Source organism: Falco biarmicus, chromosome 6 (assembly GCF_023638135.1).
Source record: "Falco biarmicus isolate bFalBia1 chromosome 6, bFalBia1.pri, whole genome shotgun sequence".
Taxonomy (NCBI): domain Eukaryota; kingdom Metazoa; phylum Chordata; class Aves; order Falconiformes; family Falconidae; genus Falco; species Falco biarmicus.
The window spans coordinates 39092149-39106831 of record NC_079293.1 but is presented as its reverse complement, the minus strand read 5'-3'; the positions used below and the strand labels follow the sequence as shown (position 1 = coordinate 39106831).

The 14683-nt window shown below is 43.2% G+C and overlaps 1 protein-coding gene across 1 annotated transcript; it reads right to left on the bottom strand.

The window, feature by feature from the left end:
- Positions 1-2496: 2496 nt before the first annotated feature.
- On the bottom strand, positions 2497-13401 carry MPC1 (mitochondrial pyruvate carrier 1). Its single transcript, XM_056344113.1, has 5 exons — positions 13244-13401; positions 8276-8279; positions 6009-6105; positions 4278-4410; positions 2497-3494 (listed from the first exon to the last, which is right to left on the bottom strand). The coding sequence occupies exons 1-5, from the start codon at positions 13312-13314 to the stop codon at positions 3476-3478; spliced, it is 324 nt and encodes a 107-aa protein (XP_056200088.1). The 5' UTR covers positions 13315-13401; the 3' UTR covers positions 2497-3475.
- Positions 13402-14683: the final 1282 nt, after the last annotated feature.

Sequence of the window (14683 nt, the reverse complement as noted above, 5' to 3'; positions counted from 1 at the left end):
CAGTTCTCTACACTGCTGTCCTTGCTTAGACAGCACGATTGTGCTTTGCATGGAGAACTACTTTTTACTAAGATTGTGTTTTCTCCGAGAGCTGGCAGGCTGTATTTGCAGTACCATGGCCAAGAGTTTTCTGCAGGTTTTACAGTAGGGAAAGTTCACTTCTTCATACAGAAGTCATAGAAACAAAATTAAAAAAAAGCATATATCATACATAGCCGTATTAGCGGAAATGATTATACCCGAGACAATTATGAGAGGCTGAATTCACTATAGGCAGCTGTTACTACACTCATTAAAGAAGCCTTGTAAGATGTTTCTTCTCTTCTAACCCCACAATTATCATCAATGTTTTCTGTCCATTACCCTGCTACAAAATGACCTCCACATCTGAACGATAAATCAGCAAGCTTCCAGATCAAGGACACTTACTCTTGTTACCTGCAGAAGAGATTGGGAGCTATTTTAATGTTGTAGTAAATTATGGTCTAAGTCTGCTCCTGAAGAAGTGGGTCAAGAGATTTCAAGTTCAAACTGGGGAGAAAGGGGGAAATGACGGAGACCGAGAGCTTAGCTGGTACTGTCTCCCACTTGAATTCCTAAGGGTGTCGCATTCCTTGGCGGTAGTCTAGCAGCACTTGCTCAGAAAGGCAAGAAATTCTTTTCTGTCTGAAAGCATGAAAGAAAACAGCAGCTGACACTGCAGCAACAGCCACTGCAGCAAAACAAGAACAGCCATGTGGTTCCCAGCCTTACCTGGTGGAACAGGAGCAGTACGCACAGGACAGCATGTAGGATCAGAGCAGCACAGGTTTCTAATGGCATGACATAAGCCACTATTGAAAGTTACGAGGACTAAAGCAAGCTGTGAAATTAAAACTAAATAGGTATTCCAGAATAACAGCATGTGGAGACAAGTCCTATAATCTTATGAATCAAATGTAAATACTGAGCGGTAATTTTTGATTATTATTAATCAATGAAGCTGGCATATGTCCCATTCTTTTATCCAATGCTAGTGGTGTGTGGCAAATAAGGAGAGAGGAAAACAAAAAAAAAAATAAAAGGAAGCCACTAGCTCCATTAAGGTATATCTACAGTTTATTCTAAAATGTTCTTTTTTGGATTATCCCAAACAGCACCATCCCAAAACGGTCATGCACCAATGTGTCTTGGTATTTTGTACCAGAGTAAGAGGCTGTGAATTAACCATACGTTTATTGCAATAATTCATTTGTTAAGGCTCCCCACACACCATTATTTAAACGTAGAAATGGTATGCAAATGGCTTGATAAATAATGGACAGCATACAGGTCACAAGCTACTCAGTGGCACTGCCCATATAAATTTTTGTCACTGGGCAGACAGGCTGCGGAACATCCACCCCACGCTCCAGTGCCCCATCCCAGACTGGGCCCTGTTCCTTCAAGTGTCAGGAAGAATCCTTTCCTCCACCCTTTCCCTTTTTTGTAGAAGCCAGTATGGCTTGCAGGAAGCACCACTGGTTTAAATGCCTAATCAAAGCAAGTTAGAGCCCACTTCTTACCTGCAACCCACTCATGCACTACTCCAGTATGAAAAGAACTTAAGCCTTGTCACAGTGAACTGACAGGGGGAAGAAAAAAAGAAAGGTAGACAAAAATACACCAGAAAACATGGTGCAGGCAGCTAGCAGGAAAATGAGAGAAGATAGACTCATGTAAATGGTATTCTCTAGGTAGGGAAGTTAAAACAATCAGCAGATAATAGTGAGCAAAGCACCATGTGAGGCTAGAATATTCCATGTATTGCACACTTTACCCAAGAGCAGCCTAAAACACTACATTTCATACCTAGGAAGTTCATACTCACCTGTCAATTATTTTCTCTCCAGAAATAAGATAACATACTATAAGGTGCTAAGATATCAGTTATCCTTATCCGCTTGTATCATTTACACAAAGGCCTAATGCTTCTTCCGTTGCAGGAGATGGGTGAGAAGGGGAAGAGAAGATGACTACTTTTGTGACAAGAGAGCAGTACTGAAGGGGCAGCTTTACACACTAACTAAAGCAACGAGTAGCAGTCAGTACTAGCTTTACCCATCCAGCAGGACATACCCTACAAGCCCGTTTCTTCTATGCCCATTACAAAATGTAGCTATCATATGATTTGGATCATAGCATCAACCTAGGATTAAAGCAAGTTTTTAACTGACTATCTTGTAATTGCTAGAAAACAGTATGTAGTATTTACTCACCTGCATAGTGAGAGTCCTGAATTCAACCCTGCCTATCACAGCAGGAATACTTCTCAGTCAAGTATCCACATCCCTTTTTCCTTGGAGGAAGTGCAGGGTATGAGGCTCCAGAGGACACTTGCCTAAACTCAGTACATACACAGGTGAATACCATTTACTTTTCCAGTCTGTTTTTACTTCATGCTGTTAGAGTAATAAAATGACATTCCATACTAAAATTTAACTTTAGGATGCAGTATCACAATACGACAAACAAAACTTTTCAAAAATGTTGAAGGGATTTATTGCCATTTGCAACATGTTTATTGTTCAAAACCACTGCACTGAAATAAAACCCATCACATACATTCTTTGTCATCTCTATCTTTACAGCAACGTAACTTTCAGGCAGGTCATGCAGGAAAACACTCTCCCAATGAAGTCAAAAACTACTGAAAGGCACCTTGTGTCCTTCAGATCTTAGACTCCAGACAAGTTTTTGCCTGTATAAGGATTACATAAATCTAGAGCAACTCAAACAGTTGGAAAAAAATAAAAGCCATTTAGAACTTCTTAAAGAAGAGTATTAGACTTCATCGCCTTCCTTCATTCAGTGCTATGCTTTTGCTTTTCCAAGTCTTCTTTAAATAATGTGCGACATAAAAGTGTATGCTAATGAAGTCTCTTTACTGAGACAAGGCATGCAGTAAGGGAAGAGGAATAGCTGGTTACTTCCAGGCTGCCTATCTACACATTTGTTCTTGTAGAATAGCAAGCCACTGCTTAAGTTAAAAATAGAACAGGAATGAATGCACCCAAGTTAAATGGCTTTTAAGAGTATGTTAATACACAGAACAATGATACCACCTACAGTTCTGTTCACTGACCTCTGTTCATAGTGATTTGAGAAACAAGTTTTGTCAAACCATCATGGGCCACTTTTGTAGACTGTTAGATAAAAAAGTTGGTTTTCAAATATTGCTTGTTATTTGGATGACTAACTCTTTATTAAAAGGGTAGTTATTATGGACCTGTAAGGCTGCAAGACTTTAAATGCAATGGTTTACATTGCCGAATAGTACTTTTTAAAAGGCAAGATAAAAAAAAATTAGTAGAAGGATTCTTTGTGGGGTCATATTCATAGTAAGTTTTTCTGTTTTATCCCCACGTTGTAATTGTCACAGCAACTGTAGATGGCAAGTCTTCCTTGGTTGTAATTCAGGTTGAACACATTCCTTGGCTTATTTCAAGTTAGATGTTTAGTTCTTTTTCTCCATCCTGCCAAGAGAAGAACAACTTTTGTAAGAGTGAATACTGAACTGCAATTGCTATAAAAAAAAAATATCTGTACTTATAGCAGAACTTCAGGAATGAAGAACATTTGGCCAGTTATGTATGCAAAGGCTGGTCCACTTGCAGTTTTGCTCAGGTTTGGTTTTCCCCGCCCCTCCCCCCCCTTTTTTTTTTTAAGTTATAGTTCAGGAGGCTTCATTCTCCCATTGCTTCACATGGATTTCTTGGAGCAGAAGAGGGAAAAGCCATAATCCTGACTCATCAGGACTGCTTGGGGCAGTGTCTGCACTACTTGCTACACAATGAAGGACATGAGACTGCCTGCAGCCTGTTCCCCAGTCACACTCAGTTAAATTCATCCCATATATAGAACAGCCAGCTTAGAGAGGTTTTGCTTGATTTCTCTTTCAGATATACAATCCCTTCACAGTTTAATAGATGTTTCTGTCTCAGGAATTAGAGACAGACACATGTAGACTTAATACATGAAACACACCCCAAAATAGCCAGCAGATGCTGATAACCCTGCCTACATCCGTGACCATAAGGGTTTTCAGCCTTTTCTGTGTGCACCCCTCAGTTTAGGGGAGGTGCAAAGCAAGGTATCATAGTTCAGCCTACTGACAACAAGCCTGTTAATATGTTTGCAAAATGAAGTTAAATGACTCCAGAAACCACACAGAGGTTTGCACCACAGTTAAAAGGCACTAACAGAGTACTCCAAGAGCCATCAGTTTATGACTTGCCCTTTTTAAAAGCGTGACTTGCCTGTATTTGATCAGTCGTCCTCCTTGAATAAGTTGTGCAACTTCATTAGTCAAGTGGCATGCAAAAAGAAGCCAGTTCCTTGGCTGCACTTTGTAGGCAAATCTCATGAAAGTCAAGGAGTAACAACACAGTGCTGCAAAACATGATATTGTTAGTAGACTTTTAATATCTGCATTTTGTGGAGCCATAATTTTCATACTAGTAGAATGTAATGACAAGCAGAACACTCCTCACAACTTTGAGTTTCCCAGTAGTCCTACAAGCATGTCTACTTGAGGAATCCATGCAGGAAAACACACTAAATTGTTCACTTTTGCTACACAATAAATTTGCAGGGCTGCGGCTTTCCACAAAAACTCCTTTTCCTCAGACTTTCCTGTGATGCAACCGAAATCTTTTTCGTTTATTACCTAAACTATCTCAACCAGAGAGTAAGAGTCAATCTCAATGAGACAAGGCTTGTCCTACACAATTATTCTGACAATTTCTATGACAGAATTTTAAAAAATACTCTATTACTTAAACACAGTTCTTGCTGGGAACATTTTAAAATGGACTTTAAGAGAAGGAGCTCTCCATCCTCAGGAAATCAAGGCCATTCAGAACCATAAAGCTTTGTTACTTGTTTTTCAGCAAGATGAGAAACAATTTTAATCTACTCTCCCACTATAACTGCATTTAAATATAGGAAATTACAACTCAAAAAGTCACCAGTTTCACAAAGTTCTGAGAGTCTTAAAGAAAAGAAATAATTGGAAATTAAGTATTCAGGGACAACAGTCTTTTTTAAAGTACAGAACCTAGAAGATTGAAAAAAAATATTGTACACATATCACCATGTATATACTTTTAAAAATTAAAAAAAGTGCCTCGACTTTGCTGAGCTGGGTAGCTGCCACCAAAATGTTATTTACAAAACAGTTGTTATACCAGAGACTATTTAAACTGGTCTTCCATCCAGAGGAAGCTAATTAAGAGACTGAATTACGCTAAGCAGAACCTAGTGAACAGGAGGCTACAAATTTTCTTAACCTGAAGTATTTTGCTTTGGGGAAGAAGAATTACTCAGAATTAAGTTATTAACTGAGCTAAGGAAGAGACATAATGCCAAAATTATGCTATTAAACCTAGCAGATTTATGATCCTAGAGAAGAATTTGAACATAAGGACAGACATCTAGGCAAAGGCTACACATGTTCCAAAAAAGGTGGAAAAAGTATCGCTTATGCATTTAAGAAGAAATACACTTTTCTAAGAGTCACACTAGCCTCTCACAGGCAACTGTTTGCAAGGAGTTAATCTCCCTCAGCTGCTTTTTGCACCCTGCAGACCAAGCATTACCATTTCTTTGCTTTCTCAGGGTTGGTATTTGTCTTGCACTGACCACAAAGCATCATTGTTCTTTCTATGAAGAATAACATTGGGTAAAGAGATACATTCTGAACTAGTGTGTGCAGTAGTATAAGGTACTAAAAGAATGATATTTTAAGAGGGAATCTAGTGATCAAAACTGGTAAGACTTAAGATCCACCTACCTCTCCCCCCAACAAAAGTTACTGGAAAGCTCTCTGAAAGAGCTCTGCAATGTCTCAGCACTTCAGTTTTTAAGCGGCCTCTTGATATCTGCTTTGATCATGTGTTTGCAGGCAACTAGTAACAGATCACCGCTCAACAGACAGAATCTGTATTCTGTAGTCAGTGTACTGATGAAAAATTTGTCTTGGGTCTTACCAAATGTCATTCGGCCACTAATGATTTCTGGCGATTTCTTCATGTCATTAATAGCAGCAACAGGAAGTCCCCAGTTGGCAACTGGTCCCCAAAAGTGCTGTGAAGGAAAAAGAAAATGAAGTTACACAGAAACATGGTCCTCCTGCAGTGTTCCTATAGTTTTCCTTAGCTACACAAAGCTTCAGAGGACAGGGTCAAGGGTAAAATTCCAAGACAGGGACTACTTTTGATGCAAGAGAGAAAAACTAAACCCTCCTTTTAGCAGGATCTAGTCTTCAGGAGGGAACAAAGAACCACCCACTCTTAATCTTCTTGCAGACTGGAGAGGAACTACTCTAAGGCCATTGAAATCCAGTTTTGTGTAATTATCCCTCAGCCATCATTCAGCAGTCTGATTGGTATAGTCGTATAATAACCTCGATTTATATCCCACTTCTATGCAGAGAATTAGCATTCACCTCTTTCAAATAAGGCTCCACAAAAATGTAATGAAAACACAAGGATTTGCTGAAGTGAAGAAATGAACTGTTTCGATGTTATGCTGAGTGTTAAGAAACACTCAGCCAGCATATTCTTCCAAGTGCTTACATCTTCTCTTTGAAAGAGCAGGGCCCTGCAACCAAACCAAATTGTTACCTAAAGCTTCAACTACAATTGCTTGAACCACTCAGTGACTACCTAAAGCTCAGTGATTAGACAGATATGGCAGTAGAGCAGTTAGCTACAGGTATGTATGTACACAGAGAGAAAAACTGAGACAAAAAACAAAGAATCAACTTCGAAAAACTGACAAGAGCTCAGTTTGATGGGTATTATCTAAAAGACTCCGAACTGAGAAAAAATAGTGTCTTAAGTCCAATTTCCACTACTGTTACAAGTAACAGCTTCAGTAGAATTGTTTCCACAGTCATCTTCTAATGGGAAACAAACCATGCTCAAAATAACTTAGCCAGATATGGCAAGAGGTGCACCTTGTAAGAAAAAGCTTTGCAGATACCAACTATCCATTCTCCTGACACTTCCCCTAACACTGCAGATATTACAATTATTTGCAATTGTCAGAGGATATTTAAGTTTCTTGCAACATTAATTCCAAGACTTCTCTTGTAGTCTGGATACTAGCTTGTAACAGAACAGTGAGGTTAAAAGCCACACTTGCTTCCTGCAGATTTGGGTTGCAATGTAAGAAACTTAACTATAAAAAAAGTATAGAAAAAAGTGAGTTTAATTTGCACACACAGTTTTGACATTTTAACCTTAGTGCAATATGCAAAACAACATAGTATTTCAGTAAGTGTCTACAGAACATGCATTAATCCAAACTCAGATTCATAATAAGAGTATTTTGAAGAGTGCAGTAAGTGCATTTTACTACATTCCTACAGATAGGAAAACTGACATCTGTAATGGTTAAAGTCTTTCAGGCACATGAGAGGTAACATAGCATAACTGAGAAGATTGCATGTGTACAGCTATGGTTAGATAGCTAGTGTAAAAAAATGTACCTATAGCACCACTTACAAGATATCTTGCAACACAACACTGACAGAAAATTAAGTCAGCAGCACAGGTGTTATTTTATAGGCTTTAATGTAGCTATTTAAATAGTTTTAAAGGACAATAAGAGCACCAGAAACAAACATCTAGTCACAACCATGATCTGCACAGTAAAACAGCAAGACAACTCCTCTGTTGACCAGGGAGGCAGATTGGGAACCTTGTCACCTGAGATGGTTATCCAGTGTTAAGTGCCTCCAGGCAGGCTGCGCTTTAAAGTTTCCACACACAGAAACTGAACTACACCTATACAGTTTGTCTTTGGTCTGTGTAGGAGAGCAAGTCTTCCATAACATTATGATTCACAACATAAAAAACCCTCTCCCAGTTTCAGGAGCAAACTTAAAGGCTGAAGGAAAGAGTCTGTAGTGAGAGTTATATGGTACCATTTATTGTCTGACATAAAGCTGGTTAAAAATAATCCAGGTAGTTTAGTTATGTACCTGTATTGTTGCTATATAGAAGAGTGGCTCCAGATTGATCTCATCTCCTTCGCAAGGAGTATGGAAAAAAAATGAAACCCCTTTAATTTTGTAGCAATTACTTTAGGAGACCTTAACCTCAGACTTGCATTACTAGTGCATCATTCCTGGAAGTCTGCAGCATGCTTATCAAATGCAGGCAAGGTCATAACAGTGCTCAGGCAAAAAGACTGCAAGTTACTGAAATTAGGGTGAACATGAAACTGGGAGCCCCCTCCATTTTCTTACCGTACTGTTTGAGTGGGCCATCATTATTTTCCATTCAAGAAGCACATGGAAGAAAGCAGAAAAAAAAAAAAGTGTTACTTTCTTTCATAATCAACAAAGAGAGAAAGGTACCACAAACAGCATAGGTAGAAATCAGGAAACTGCCCCAGCATTAACCTTGCTTAATGTAACAGTATTAAAAAAAAATAATCCCATTTCCCCTCAAGAGCTGTCATTCTTACAAGTATTTGCTGCTCAAGTATCTTTTTCCTAGAAAGATAAAATCCCATTGTGGTCTGTGGAAGACATTCACCCCCCATAGACTTCAAAGCATTCAAGATCCCACCCCAACTAGTTTAAAAGGATGCCAAAAAGCCATCAAGGTTTGTCACAACAAAGCTGAACAGCTACAATTCCTCTGTGGAAGCTTTGAAGAAGTCACTTGGAATTCTTTTTATACCTACCTACACAAGTAGGTCAAACCAAACATTGCCAGAGATCATACTGTCACTAAGCTCAGGCCAACGATGGCTGTACCAGACATGAGCTTTAACACACTTTCAGGTATTTAACATGCAACTACACTTGGGTCATGTATGGAGTTCATGTAAGTGATCGTCTAGGTACCAATTTATGTAATAACTTAATGATCTATGCACAAAAGCTTGACTACAGCATATATTCAAGATTGTTTGCTACTATACCTTTTAAAATGCCTCAGAACTTTTAAACATCCTCTTTCTAACAAAGCTACTGATATGACTCAGTTCTGAATTACTACTTATAAGAAACCTGCTAATAATATAAAGCCTATAGCTGCCCCAAGCTGCAGAACGCTTTGTAAGTCACTTCCTTCACGCTGTTTTGCATCTTCTTAGATTAGTGTTTTACAAATAGCTGTGTTAAGGGAACAGTCAGGTCTACTTAGGAAATCACACTAGATGTGCATTTCAGCAAGTCTTTGTTGTAAGCCATAGGGTGGTTCAAGATCCTTTGTTAAGGTGTCCTTGACTAGTCTAACCACTTGTTTTTTGCTTTCTTAAGTGAACTGCAGCAAGTTCATTGAAGTTTGCAAGACAAGTACACACTTCAATTTTTTCATAAAACTTTACCTGAACAAGTTCATATCTCATGATACAATGTCTTTGTGCCAACAGAAGTCAGCCTTCATTTCTAAAGTGAAAGTTGTTTTCAGGCAAGTGAAAGCCGAAAATAGAATCTGACTGATGCTATTTTAACAGAGTAGGCAGCCCTGGCTGAGGTCTCGCAAGGTTGTCCTCACATTCACATGAGACTGGAACAGTTATTATACTCCTAGAAGAGGGCAGATCAAGGTCATATAGACTCTTCCAGAAGCAGGCATCCAGCCCCAAAGCTCTGCAGCTGCACCAAATGCACCATATCCAACAGTGAGGATACTGCAGCAAGTACATGCATGTATTCCTGAAGAAGTGACTCTGTTCCAAGACTTCATTTCCAAGAACTCATTCAATCCCTTGACAAAGGGAACACTTAGTACTAATGTCTCCAGAACTATGAACAACAGTTGTTGGATTTACTCACTCAGTTTCTGTGTGTCTGCTTTCTAGGTTTCTAGACATCAGCTGATCAATACCTTATATTGCTACCACAATCCATCCCAAAAGGGCTATACTGGGAAAAAGATTTATTTTTCCAAAGGTTTTGCATGTATTTTCCTCATACTGGCAATGAGGATATTAATACATCAGAGAACATTCTGCAAATATAGATGAACTGTCAGCACTTGTTTCCCCCACACTACCATCCCCTAAGTGGAAAGGGTACCCTTCCGCAAAAGGGTTAGATTGTTCAGTTGTCAGAGCATACAAGGTGGTGACAGCAGGCACCACATCCTTCAGTTTCCAGCATAACCCAGTACAGGACTTTTCTTTTTTTAAAGTCCTAATGTCCTTGTGTTTAAAGACTTACTAATGAGAACTGCAGATCAGCTAAATTTAGTTATATTACTGCCACTAACTCTTTCTAAAGTTCATTTCCACTAAAAGAAAGGTCCTGGACAGCTTAAGTCAACATAAGCGCTCAAGCTTTACAAGGAATGAACTATCTATTTCAAAGCCATCTACACTAACAGCCACTAGGTTTGCATTACTGCTGAGTCATCAGGAAGAGATAGAGAAGTCCCCCAGAAAATTATGATCTCCATGCTCATTCTTTTACCAAAAAATTTTGGGACTCCTTAAGATTCGTTACTGAACTAATTTAAGCTCTGGCACCGTCCTATGGTAGAAACCTGTGCAGAGTGGCTTTTAGGTCTTCTCTCTCAAAAGGAGAGGAAAGCTCTTTTACCGGATGATTTCCAGAAGACGCTGCTTTAAATCATTAGGATAAAAAGACGACTCAGTTGCCTACTATTACTGGCTTAGACAATACAACTTTAGTGACAGCTGACATTTTTAGGATCTATAGAAAAAACCCACAACTTCAAGTTCACAATACATAAGCTTATGAAAGCTTGGTAGCTCTTATCAGCTAGTTTTAAATTAACATTACTGCTTCATTTGACAAGCAGCAAAATTCTACCTACAGCTTAGTCTTACTATGCTTACTTTAAAGCATTAAGACATGGTAAGGGTAAATTCACATGATTTACAGTCATTGTGATCCCCATTAATCACCACTTGAGAGAAGCCAGATGTAAAACTGGCAGAACAATTAATTATTAATGACAGTTTTAAAAAGCAGTTTATCTTGTTTCTTCATGCAAGATTCAAAAGCTAACCCATGATGTAACGCAATTCAAATGCCAGATATATCCACCTGAGAAAAGCAGTACGCATTCATTATTCTTGCTTTCATGTTTTCAAGTTATGAAGCTACTTATTCTGATAGATGTCTGCAGTGTTGACCACCCCAAGCCACAATAACAGCACACTCAATTTCACTGCTTTAGATAACCAGCTATTCTATTTAGAGTCAGGCAATTTAAAGCACAACACTGGTATCACAAACAGTATCTCAAGTCATCCTTTCCCACAAACAAGCTTCACATTCATAAAAGCCTTGCTTCACTGCAGTGATTAGATGCTGATTTTTATAACAGATACCACAGTCTCAGAGCTTGGAGGAAACTCTTGCTCTGTGAGCAAGGCAAGAAGGGAATTTTCTTCAGGACAGAGTCCTGTAGTCTGGGGAAGCAAGAGCCTTCAGGAAGGAATGGAAGGAATGTAAAGAGGTAACAGCTCTAAAATATATACACTCCATTTCTCCTATGGAGAAGACGGAGTACAGTCTTTTACTGACTTATTTAAGTTTTAAACTCAACATAGCCAACAACTTAGACACTTGTCTCCTAGTAAGCAAGAAACAATGCTGAAAGGCCACACCAGATGGAGCAACTGCCTTGAGCCCTTCATGACACACCCAGTAACAGAAGTACAAATTACTCAGGTGTCTTTGCACATAACAAGGCAGAACTCTTACAATGGTAGAATCCTGTGGAATGCTCCTTTTTGCAATACAGATTTATTTATATAGGTAATTTCAAGACTAGAACTAGGATGAAATGCATCTGAAAAGGTTCACTTCAGCTACCTTTTCAGTCTTTGGAAACTGGCACTTCTAGTAAGTAACTGTGGCAGTATTAGGAAGCTGCTGCTCCTTCTTCCAGATTTTTATTGTTTTTTCTAATTATGAAGCAGTCCCCTGTTTGACTGGCCATTTACATGCTTCACATGAATTTTGGTGTAATCAGCTAAATGTGAACATTAAAATGCATTTAGCAAGCTTACACTGTACCATCAAAACTTTCAAAAGGAATCCACGTAGAAGCCTGCTCCTGCCTTTCTTCATTTTGTTTCAAGGATGTTCTCATATTTTACTCATCTTTTTGATCCACTGTTTCTGTGGAGCCTGACATTGCAACTGCCAGCCAAACTCTTCTGCATATTGAGCCTTTTTGTTACAGTTCCTCTTCCACGCAGGCTTACACCATCCCCTGCTACTTTAACCAAGACTAAGTTTCTCAGATAAACAGATGTCCTCCTACATGCTTGCTCAACATCAAACATCAGTTGCAATAGATGTAGGTAGAACAGCAAGCAACTTGCTTGCTCAACCACCTTTATTAGAAAAGCCCGGTTTTATTTGTTTGGTTTTGTCAAACTGCTTGTCAGCCAAAGAAACTTCAGCCTGCTTGAGACTGTTCCTGCACAGCAGCTCAACCAGATTGAAGCAAGCAAGCATGCCCCAACTGTATCTTTAAAAGAGGTTCTTGTGATTTCAGTCCAGGATGCCATGCCCCTGGCCACAGCACACAGCCCGCAGCGTGACACAAGCACCGAGCTGTCTGGGAGGTGACCTACGCCACACTCCCGTGAAACCGGGGCTCTAACAAGCCTCTGAAAAACAGCACCTATTAACACACACTCAGAGCTTTAAATAACCGCTCTCAGAGCCGCATCTACCACCAGGCTCGCTGCCACCCACCGCCGGGCAAAGCTCCCCGTGCCCTTGCCGCCGCCTCCGCCCGGCGCCCCCCGGGGCCGCTCCGCGCCGGGAGGAGCCGCGGGGACCCACAGCCGGGGACAGGAGGTCACGGGGCAGCGCGGCTGCCGCGGCAGTTTCAAACCGCGTCGCTTCAAGGTCAAGGCCGGTTTCACCGGGGCGGGGCGGGCGGGAGCCTGACAGCGCCAGCATGCGCCGCCAGCCGGGGTGAGGACGGGCGCGCCGAGGGCTGCACCGGCGCCGCGACGGCACGGCGGGCCCCGCGCCCCCGCCGCCCCCCTCCGCACGGCTCCTCCCTCGCCCGACGGGCGCCCGCTCCCTCCCGGACCCCCCGCCGGTGAGGGCGAGCTCGGCAGAGGTTAAACGGCGCCGCCCGGCCGCCGCCGCCTCAGGCTCCCCGAGGCCGCGGGGAAGCGGCGCCGGTCCCGTCCCGCCGCCAGAGCGGCGGCCGCCCGGAGCAGAGGCGGGCGCGGCGGCAAGCGCCGACCCCCGTCCCGCGCTCACCTCATCAGGTAGTCCCTGAACTCCTTGCTGCGCACATAGTCCACTGCCTTTCGGCCCAGCGCCCCCGCCATGGCGGCCCTCGGCGGCAGGGAGCGCCCAGCCCGCCCGCCTCGCGCGCTGCCACCACCGGCACGGGTGACAACTCCCCCGCGCCGCCGCCCGGCGCCCGCTTTACGGCAGCGCCCGCGCCACCGCCCCCTCCGTCACCACGGCGCTGCCGGCGCCTATTGGCCTCGGCGGCCCCGCCTCTCTCCGCCTGGGCTCCGAGCCCGGGGAGATGGCGAGGGGGAGGCCGGGTGCCGTAAAGCAACGCGGCGGGAGGAGGGGGGAAGTCGTCTCAAGCGCGACGAGGAGGGTCGCCGTCGGCGGAGCTGCCGGCATTCCTCTGCAGCCCGTAGGGGAGAGCCGCGAGGCGGCTTTCCGAGCCACTATTGGCTGCAGGGCGGCGGCTGGTGGCTTCCCATTGGCCGCCGAGGGGCGCACCCCGCCCCCGCGGCGTCTCGCTCCGCCTCCTCAGCCCTTCAGTGGCGCGTGTCAGGGGCGCTGAGGGCGTCGGGGGCCTGCGGGGGGGGGGGCGCGGCGCGTCCGCTGCGCCGGGGTGCGGGGTGCCTCGCGCGTCCGCTCGGAGCTGGGTGGGGGCGGGGGCGGGCCAGCGCCGCTGAGCGCCGGTGCCGGGTAGCCTGATCCGGCAGGTGCATCCGTGAGGGGAGGAGCGAGGAGCGGGACGCGCCCGCGGCAGGCCCCGTCGGGCGGGCGGCAGGCCTGCCGTGCCCGCGTCGCCCTTGGCCGTTACCCGCAGCCTGCGGGAGGCGGGTGGGCGAGTCCCGGCTTCCCTCCGACAAACGGCGTTTTCCCCGTCCCTGCCATGGCTGAGCTGACAGAGGACACGAAGCCATACGATATGTAATGCAGGACAGAAATCTGAGGGACCGGAATTGCTTCAGTGATCTTTTTCATAGGGTAGTCCCGAGGGGATTTAAAGAGCCCAGTTTGTGGACCTGGAATTTTTGGAGCTTTTGAAGTACAGGGTTATGACAGCACTGCAACACTTCAGCCTTTCCCTCTGTACCTGGACTGGGCCAAGGTGCCGTCTCTCTCACCAGCACTTTCTGTTTCATACCTGAGCAGAGTTACATGCTTAGAAGGGAAGATAAACTCTAACCCTGCTAATACCATCTCCATAAAATTTGGGCCATACAAACAAATACCTATATGTGAATTACATCTTTTATCTTTGCTGAGTGCACTAGAGATAGTGAAAATGGATGTTTATCTCCTGCTTTCCAAAGAATTGCAGCCTCAGTTTTACAGTCTGGAACTGGAGAGAGAGTGCAGCCTGGGGCGTACCTATGCTCTGCAAGAAGCCCTGGAGGCCATGGGTGCTGCTTTGTTTCCTTAAAAAAAACCACAAAAGCATAAGGGCTATGCACCCTTCTCTTG